This window comes from Alligator sinensis, unplaced genomic scaffold (genome assembly GCF_000455745.1).
Source record: "Alligator sinensis unplaced genomic scaffold, ASM45574v1 scaffold746_1, whole genome shotgun sequence".
NCBI classification, from domain to species: Eukaryota; Metazoa; Chordata; order Crocodylia; family Alligatoridae; genus Alligator; species Alligator sinensis.
Window position 1 is genome coordinate 926,047 of NW_005841959.1, and position 9,771 is coordinate 935,817.

Here is a 9,771-nt window from a genome sequence, read left to right on the forward strand (position 1 = left end):
AACTAGAGGCTTGGTGAGCAGGGGCAGGACTAGAAGCAGGACCTGCTCAATTCTCCCACCAGGCAGAGAGCAGGCCCACCACTGTGTCAGTTGCAGGGAGACCAGAGAGACCTGGGGAAGCAGCTTCTCTGGGGCTCTCTGATCTCACTGAAACTGACACCATGGCTCTGTACTAAGAACAGAGCTGTTGGGCTTAAGCCCCGGCAGCCCTGTTCTCAGTGCAGAGCTGCTGCAGCTCTACAATACTACACTGATTCCCCAGGGCTCTCTGGTCCCATTGAGCTGCTTTCCTGGGGCTCTCTGGTCTCGGAGAGCAAGGCTGTCAAGGCCTAGTGGTCCCACTCTCAGTGCGGAGCTGCTGTGTCAGTTTCTGTGAGAGGAAAGAGACATGGGGAAACTGCTTCCCTGGGGCTCTGGGGGCTCTCTGAAACCGACATAGCGGCTGCACACTGCAAGAGCGCTGTGAGGGCTTAAGCCTGGCGGCCCCACTCTCAATGCAGAGCCACTGTCAGGTTCAGCAAGACCAGAGTTTTGAGGCATTGTCAGTTTGAGCTGCAGCCCTGAAGCTCGCTCACTCTAGGGACCTGATTTGTTTCTCTTCAGAGCTCAGACGGCACTTACCGCTCCGCATCCCACTGGCTGGGCTGCTGGCTGGCTGGGCAACACCTGAGATCGAAGGGGCCCGATCCTTTTTCCTTCAGAGTTCAGCGTCTATCCCCTGAGCTCAGGTGGAAGCAGAGCTGGAGCTCAAGTGAGAGCAGAGCCAGTTTGGGTGGTGGCAGGAGACACCATGGCCACCGGGTGCTCCGAGGCTGTGCCTGACATACCTGGGAGCAAGGCACTGTGCCCGCCCCACTGTGCCCCGGCATCCTGCTTGCCCTGAGTCAGGTGGGTCATTGCATTCGGGGATACTGGATGACTTCAGATTTGGGCAGAATAGCTGTCAGAAACGGCCACATGGTAATGCAACAGGAAGAAAATTAGGTGAATTGGAACTATTCCTGCCCTAGAGTAGTGTAACTTTAAGCCACAAAATGAGTGCTTTAAGCCACCTAAAAGCTGTTAGCATGCAGCCAGTCCAGAGATTAAGAGCTCCAGAAGCTGACTAAATTTACTGTGTAACAAGGCCTATACACTGGGAGCAGAAACGACGTTGGGATTGAATCATAGAGGAAGGGGACTGGAAAGATGGGAAAGAAAGATAACAATTAGGTGAATATATATGGGCTAGAGAGTGCAGTTAATCATAGCTGTGACCTGCAGAGCAAGCCAGATGTGCCTGAGAAAGGTGGGCAGAAAGCTGGGGTTTACATTGGTATCTATGGTAGAATGTATGATTCGAAGCAGGGTAGAGAAGTTAGAGGCACATAGAAAAGGTTGGTGAATAGAAGTAGTAGAGAAACAGAATACCTTGAAGACTGAATACGTATTGAAAAGTTTTCTCATTGTTATCTTTAATATCTGTGATTCACTCAGGGAGGTAGGCACCATCATTTTGTTAGTTGTTAGCAATGTGCCCAACCAGATGGAAACCTGATCCATGATGAGGGCTCCTCTTAGATGCTACCCCAATGCGAATAATTAGTAGTACTTATAAAAAGGTTTCATTGAAGTGGCAGGTGAAGAATACTAGACTTGTAGATTGGAAGAGTGATATAATATAAAACCTACCATTCAGGCCATTTTAATGCTAGCTGTTTATGCATTGATGTTGCTATATTGGGAAATATGCAAACTAGGGGTGCTCATTTCAGTGGATAGTTTTCCACTGGCCACTCGTAACAAGCAGTTAATGACCATATCTTTGGCCTTGGTGGTTTCCATATTCCTCTCTCGTGATATCTGCTGGGTAATTTGATCTACGTTGGTCATGATGAGCTCCGAGGCTAGGATCTGATTGAGAGACACACAGTTGACCATGCTGTCCATGATATACTGTTTGTACAGTTCCACAACCTTCTGCTCTAAATAGTCATTCAGCATTGAATTGGAGAGGGGCTGCTGATGTTGCATGATGCTGGCCACTCGCCAGCATGATGAATATCCTTGGACTGCCTTGCGACTAAGGTCATTGGTTGGCATCATCATGGATTCTATGGGTGGGGGAATCTCTGATGACTCCAAGAATGGGCCTATCCCACTGTCACAGGTAAAATCCTTTGTTACTGAACTGATAGGCATTATGTGGCCCCCAGCAATGTGCAAATCATTGTAATTTTTGCAAATGCTTTGACAGGAAGAAGGTACAAGATAAGTGTCTATGTTGCATCCTCCACATATGTCCTCAACTGGAGAAGTTTGCCTGTCAAAGAATGAATTCTGGGTGGCTTGCCTTACAGAATCTGTCTGTCTTCTGTTGCGTTTGCTTCCTTTTGAACAGCCTGAGGAAATTAACTTGCCAACAGACCACCTCTGAAAGAGGTTTTTGCTCTGTGTCTCATCCACGGAGGCATATGTGAAGCTGCACAGGGAGCTCATCTCATGTACTATTTCCTCCGAGGCTTGCTTGCTGTAGAGCTTAGAACTCATGAAGTCTTCACAAAGGTAGGGGATTCCACAAAGATAACCTTCTGACAGCATTCTTAGGAAGAGAAGAAAAGAGGCATAGAAGACTAAATCAGGTTGTCATCATCAGCATCATCAGCATCCAGGATAAACTGAATCGGCATTTGGAACAGAAAACACCAAGGAAAGACACATAGTTAATTTGACCCTTAAGAAAACATTGATTAATTTCCATCTGCAGGAGTGGATCCAGGGAGGGGTGCAGCAATGTGGATATTGCCCCCTTCTGCTGCTGCCACTGCTGCCCCGGACTGATCCAGACATAGGGGGAGCCCCAGCACCACTTCTGCTCTGTTCCAGCTACCAGGCCCGACAGGTCACAACGTGCAGGTTTCTCCTTCCAGTGCCTGCTTACCCTTCCCCCACAGGTGTTCTCCATTGTCCAGGAGCAGGCACTGGAATAAGGAACCTGGGTGCCACTATTGCTGTCCTAAGCTGACACAGGCATGGAGGGATGCCCCGGAGCCACTTCTGCTGCATGCTACAGAGAATGGCTGTGCAGGGAGCTAAGCTCAGCTGGGGACAGCATCAGCAGCTTGGGGAGTGGCTTCAACCTGGGACAGGAGCAGCTTTGTCAGCAGCAGGTGGGTCCCCCCTCCTCTGCTTCATGTGGGTACTCTTTGCCCAGTTTCCTGGTGTCCCCTTCTGACTCAGGGGCTCCAGCCACACCTCCCCCCTCCACCATTGCCTGAGGGGTAGTGTGCTGCAGCCCCTTAAGTAAATCCTGGATCCACCCATGTCCACTGACAAATATGTTTTTGTCAGTGAGAGCACTCACCTTCTGTCAGTGCTCTCACTCAGTGCCAAAGAAATGCTTTTCCCATGAGGCTGGGGAGACCAGCAGCTGTGGCAAAAGGGTCTTAGCTCCTACCCATTTGTCCACTTCTGACCTGGAATGGGTAATGCAGGCCTTCATCTAGGAAAGGTTGCCTTCCCCTGCTGTACTGTCTGACACAAGTCCCACATGGTCCAGCAAAGAGGAAGTAAAATTTAGCAATCAGATTTCACGTGTCTAGATCACATCTATAGTATAAGAATACTAGGTGATAGATGAAGAATGACATAGTCTTATTTTAATATCAAGTAATGGTCTTCATTTAATGTTTAATCCAGCTATATAATTTAATGAAAATGCATATCGTCTACCTGGATATGAACATATTTCACAGATACATTTCAATGTACCTGTCTGTTCCAGAACACCAGATGTCAGAACACATTAGTAACTGGAAAATGTTTATACAAAATGTAGAGCAAAGTAATATCACTGTGTAGCACATGACATACCACACATACCAGCTTTGTAGCTATGATTTGTCCTTGGTAAGTATTAAAGGACTTTCACTTCTTCTCAGAGACATTCATGTGTTCCACCCTCTACTGCAAAAATGTTCCAAGAAATACTAGGCCAAGTCGTGGTTCTGCCCTAATCTGACTAGGTAGCCTTACTTATGAATTGCAAGGGAGAGATGAAATATTAACAGATGAGATGAAGCCTCTTCAGAACAAAGATCTCCATTATGAATTAGGGGAACAGGAGAAAACAATTCTCCCCCAGTGCCCCTCAGAAAGTAGTGTGCGTAAATGTGTACTTAACATATATCTGCTGTATATGGGAACAGGACTAGACATGATGGCCCCAAACTGCAGCAGAGACAATTGAAGTTGGAGATTAAAAAGAACTTTCTTACTACAAGGGTGGTCAAACATTGGAACAAGCTACCCAGAGAAAAGTTTCATTCCTGGAAATGTTCAGGAGCAGGTTCTACAGACACTTGGCTGGAAAGGTTTAGTTAGGGTTTGATCCTCTCTTGAGAAGGGAGCCTGACTAGATGACCTTGTGAGGTCTCTTCCAGCCCTGCTTTTCTATGATTCTGGTTTGTCTCCCTGAAAAAGCTCAATGGGATGTACCACAGCCCTGATCCTAGTTAGCAAAACACAAAGAAGCTTGGACTGAAGCTAATGCATATTCGTAAAGGGCAGAGGTCGTTCTCCCATGAGCACAGCTTGCCTGTCCCCGTTAGTAGTTTTTGGCCTCACTTCCCTGGAACAAATGCAAAAAAATCACACTTGAGCTTTACTGGTTTACTTTATTTGTCAGTCACACTGGAGAGCCATGAAAATCTATTGGCAGAATGTAAGAAATTCTGCTCTTATCCTATAAGGAGCTGCCAGAATGTCTCTCTCCTATACTCTTAATAGTGGGGGAAGGGGGATTAGCAGTCATTTAGGTCAGGATGAACATGGAATTATTACAATACTGATTCCCATATTTATTTTTCATGCGAAGTTTGAGAAACAAGAAATATATAATACATGATCCACCCAGATTCTATTTACTACGCACAAGTTCAGCTCTGTTTAAGTAATGTGTGACACTCACTACTGATTTCCTACTGCCAGATGTACCATGCTTTTATCATAAGGTGGTATATTAGGGAACTGAAACTGTTAGTTTCATTTCTTTGGGCCACGTTTTGCAGTATTTATTTTCAGACTCTATCATACCCTTCATAAATAGGGAGGGAAATAAACCCACTTGAGCCATGAAACTCAACAATTTCAGATTTTTTAACTAGTCAGAAAAATCTAGTTGACTAAATAAGTTTTGTAAGAGGTCCATTAACTACTTACTCTCAAAAGAGGAACTCAGCACTTTGGATCCTAGGTGGATAGAGGCACCTAACATGCATCCCCTAGTCAGGCACTAGAGACATCAAATGCCAGAGACAGCTGGGTGTTTAAACCCATGGTCACAGTGTTTCCTATTAACTAGCTCCAGGATCTCTAAATCAGCCTCTGTAGTCCTCTAGCTCCCCTAGACCTGTTTCTTTGAATCACTTTCATGAAGCCAGGCGGAAAATTTTTAGGTTTTTAAATTTTGCTCCTATTTATAGACACAGAAGTCTGGAGCATTTACTTAAAGCCCAATGCCTTCTGTTCCCTATCATATCAATCCAGGCTTCCATATCCTCACTACTGACAGTTGGCTACACACAGAGGATGTGCACTCACAAAGGATCAGCAGTAATTCCTACAGGTTTTTCTCATTTGGTAAGGGAAGAGTGGTGATTCCCAGTTCCACAGTCTGCAAATCCAGCTCTTTTCTCTCCTATACCTTACACAGATCACAGAGTCCCAAATACATAGTGGGCATGTCTACATGTTCATTAATGCATCTTAGATACTGCACATTTCATTTAGTACTTGCTTAATCAAGTACTAACTAAATGCACAGTAACTAGAGTTACTGCACAGCTCTGGTGCATGGTTATTTCGTGATTTTACTGTGCATTAGCCTAATAGCACTGTGCAGTAGACATTAGCACAGTATTTAAATGCCATGCTACTGAGCAGTGTTATTAGGCTAATGCACAGTAAGCATCTCATGTAGACGTGCCCAGTCACTCCCATACAGGTGGAAGCTTTCATGTAAAGATCAAGCCCTTTTGCTCCCTCTGTTCTCTGTGGCATGGGAGGCAGAGGGAGCAGCTGCTCTAGCTTATAGTCTTTACTCTGAGTCATTTTGCTTCAGAAAAGGATTCAGGATGTTTCTTCTGAACTTTTTTCTTGTGTGCTTGTGATTGATTGCATTCTTTAGGAACAGTAGCATAGATTGCACTGGGGCCGAATAAGAAGGGCATTGCCTAGTACAAGCTCTTTATTACTTTAATCTTATTTTTATTTAAAAATAGCTTATGTCTTAACCTAAAAAGTTTTAAAACTGTGCTATATGAGATTTGGAGTTCATTTTCTTATGCATCATCTCTACCACGTACTTCTAGCTGGCTTCCAAAAATAATGGATGCAAGTCATCCCTTCTCCTTACACGGAGAGGTGAAAATCCTGGGGGTTCCTCCCTAGCACTTCCCACCAGCACTCAATGAAGCTCTTCCATGAGATTGAGGATCTGTCCGCAGAGCTAAGTCTCACCTTGTGGAGAATTTGTACAAAGGTTATACTGGCAGGTACTCTTATTACTGAGCCTTTAAGCACCATAAAACCCTCACATCATCTTCCAAACCTGAGGGGCTGTGGCTAGCATGTCATCTCTGATGCACTGCAGCTCCAGTGTGGCCTTATTAAAGGTAAACACTGAGGCTTTGTGGACCCTGGAAAGAGGATGGAGGCATACAATTTCTCTGCAGATGGACTTGTCTAACGCAGATTCCCCAAGATCCACATCTTTGGAGACTGAATTGCATGCCTCTCTGCAGGGCCAGATTAAACATTTAGTGGGCCCTAGGCAAACAAACTCATGGGCCCCTACTTAATACTGTATATTTATATTACCTTTTTTCCCTCAGTAATTACAATATGTAAAATAAGCACAAGCGGGCCCCTTCTTCACTTGGGACCCAAGGGATGTGCCTAGTTTGTCCATGTGTTAGTCCGACCCAGCCTCTCTGGTGTTTTGAGTAGCTCCACTGCCCCAGCATATATTATACAGATTCTCTGTGAGGAACTTCTGCAAGTTTCCAATCCCCTATATTGTTCTCTTTCCAATTTGATCTACATTTTGGGCCAAAAGCTCTAAACAAGTTGACAGGATTACCTGGGCCATCCATTCCAGTGTGCATTTTGCAAGATCTGGAAAGACTCTCAAGGAATCTGCAGTTAAATATTTACAAGGATTTACCTCACCTGACTCTCTTTGGAGTTCATTATCTCCTCTAATTCCCTGATGTGACCTTGATCTCTGGACTGGGCGCTGTCCCCAAATGATTATTAAATGCAAAGTACATAAAAGTCATTGGAGACGGGTTAAAACTCAGAAGCACTCCCTTTTCAGGGCCATTCAGATCTCACTAAGCCATACTCCTCTGGATTGTTCATTTCCTCCTGGCCCCATATAGCTTCCCTTCCTGGCTGCCCCAAGGGCAAGATTCAAGAGGAAGCCTGGAAAGTGCCTGCCAAGATGGTTAGAGCACTTTGCTGGTAAGTGGGAGATACTGGTTAAAAATCCCTCTGGATGAGTGGGGCCTACAAACCAGATGTCCCACTCCCTGTGTAAATACCATAGCTTCTTCTAGGGTAAAAGGGCTACCCTACTCCATATTATATGGAGTAAGTACATGCATAAAGGACAAATTTCCTTCCTAATATCTTCCCATATGCATATAGTAGTGTCCATGTTGCACAGGAAAACACATGCAGGTTTTATGGGTACAATGAAGGGAGGCAGCTTTAGGAATGTAACCTTATAAATAAAGCTCCTTCATCTCTCCTTATATCTATTATCATCCAGTTCTTGTGCAACTTTTATAGTTTCTTGTGTTTCCTAAACTCTGGAAACCTGAATTGCACTCACTTGCCCTGTTTGGTCATTGCCTGGCACTTTGTTTGGTGATTCACACCAGTGCAAAATATTTATAACACTGCCATTTTGATCCAGAATTCTACTAGTCTGTCATACCTGTGCATACATGTAAGTGACTACACAAAAAGTTAAAGTAATGGAGTTTCAGACCCTGTAGTTCTAAATGAGACCAGAGTAGAATGGTCTATTCTCTTTTCTGTACAGTGTCTATAGGGTAATTAACATCTCTGCTGATTGAATCTTACCCTTATGGATTTGGCTGTGTAGATTTTAGTGAACTATCACAATGTGGATATATTTTTATTATTTTTCATTTAAAGCCAGAGAAGGGAGAATGGAATTCTATGTTCTGTCATTGAAAGTTATATTTTATAGGAGTTGGGGGAATGAATAGGAAAGAAGGAAGAAAGTACTAAACACTGATATGTTAAGCAATTATGATCCTATACTTCCTATAGAGTATGCGGGTGTGTACCAGCTTTATGAATGTAACCTTTGAATTTGACCTGATCCTGGCAAATGCAAGGATTAAGATTCTATTTATTTGTAAGCAAAATGTGGTGGGGGAGAGTGGGGGGCAGTTACTTAGATGTGCTATGTCCATTTCTATTTTTGGGGGAAAAAACCCCGCAGAAAACCTGCAAATATAGTACTCTAGCTCTAACGTTCTACACATGCATACATGCACAATTCAATGAGAAAAAAAATACGACCACCATAAAAGTAGCACATTCACTTGAAAAGTATTCCCTACTGTAAATAATGACTTTATCACTTGAATTGAGGTAGTGCCCGGGGTCCTAGTGATCGGCTTGGACCTCAGAATCACAGAGGAACTATGTCTGTTTGTGCATATCTTGAAACCTCATTATAAATCAAGCACAGCGGATCTTTGTTTTTACAGAGGTTAAACTGCAATGGGATTTGGAAGGTTCTTAACTTTTCTGCAAGCAACAAAATTGCAGGTAGCAATTCAGAAAGTACAATCCTTGCAAACGTACAGTGCCTTCACCAAAGGTTATGTGGATTTTATCAGCATAAGTTCTAAGCAGATGACAACAAGCCAAGCCAAGTGGATGCACAAGAAAGACAGTTGTACTTTGCATAGCATATCCCAGTTCTTACCTCAAAGAGCTGCAGCAACTCACCACGTAGAAAAAATAGTACTGTTCTTCCCGTCAATTTAAAAGTTTCTCTGAGCCCATGTAATTTAGTACAGCAATTCACTTCCAGGCGGCTCTTTTTACACTGCAAAGATGGCATGTGCTTTGTTTCTTACCCTCTGTACCATAAGGGAATAGCAGGGAAGTCCCTGGAAGCATGGTGTGCTTTATAACTGACTTTCTAGAACCACACCATGTTAGACACTCTTCCTCTTTTTTTAGGCTGAAATGAAACTTTGTTGTGAAACTGAATGTTGTTGAAGTACCTTGTTGCAACACGCTACACATATCCCCCTCAGCCCATGCTGTCAGGCTTGTGTTCCGTTAAAGACTGTAAAGAGAAATGTTAATTAAATGAAAAAAATACAATAATATGAGGAAATATGGTCATCTAAATTAATGTCTTACCCCAATTTCACTCAATTTATGTAATTTTCCATTTAAACAGACCTAATACGTCATGAATAGGAATGAATTTCTTAGCGGACTTTTTTGGCTTTATTTAGATGTAATCCTTGTTACTTTCTTCCATATAGTATAGCACAGGATGCTACTAGTTCATCTGAATTAGCCTGACAAGACTCGGTATAAATTAGCTGGAAAGGAATTATAAGATTTCCAAACTGGAAAAAAAAAACAAAAAAACAATTGCAAGCTATTTTCTCTCTTTCTTTTATTCTTTTAATTAAATCCTATCTTGCTACTTTTCTTTAAGGATGTCCC

At 43.4% G+C, this 9,771-nt stretch overlaps 1 protein-coding gene across 1 annotated transcript; it reads right to left on the bottom strand.

Moving 5' to 3' along the window:
• Window positions 1-717: 717 nt before the first annotated feature.
• On the bottom strand, window positions 718-9,093 carry CUNHXorf21 (chromosome unknown CXorf21 homolog). Its single transcript, XM_006020585.3, has 2 exons — window positions 9,011-9,093; window positions 718-2,581 (listed from the first exon to the last, which is right to left on the bottom strand). Exon 2 carries the CDS (start codon window positions 2,578-2,580, stop codon window positions 1,699-1,701), a length of 882 nt encoding a protein of 293 aa, XP_006020647.1. The 5' UTR covers window position 2,581; window positions 9,011-9,093; the 3' UTR covers window positions 718-1,698.
• Between the last annotated feature and the right edge of the window lie 678 nt (window positions 9,094-9,771).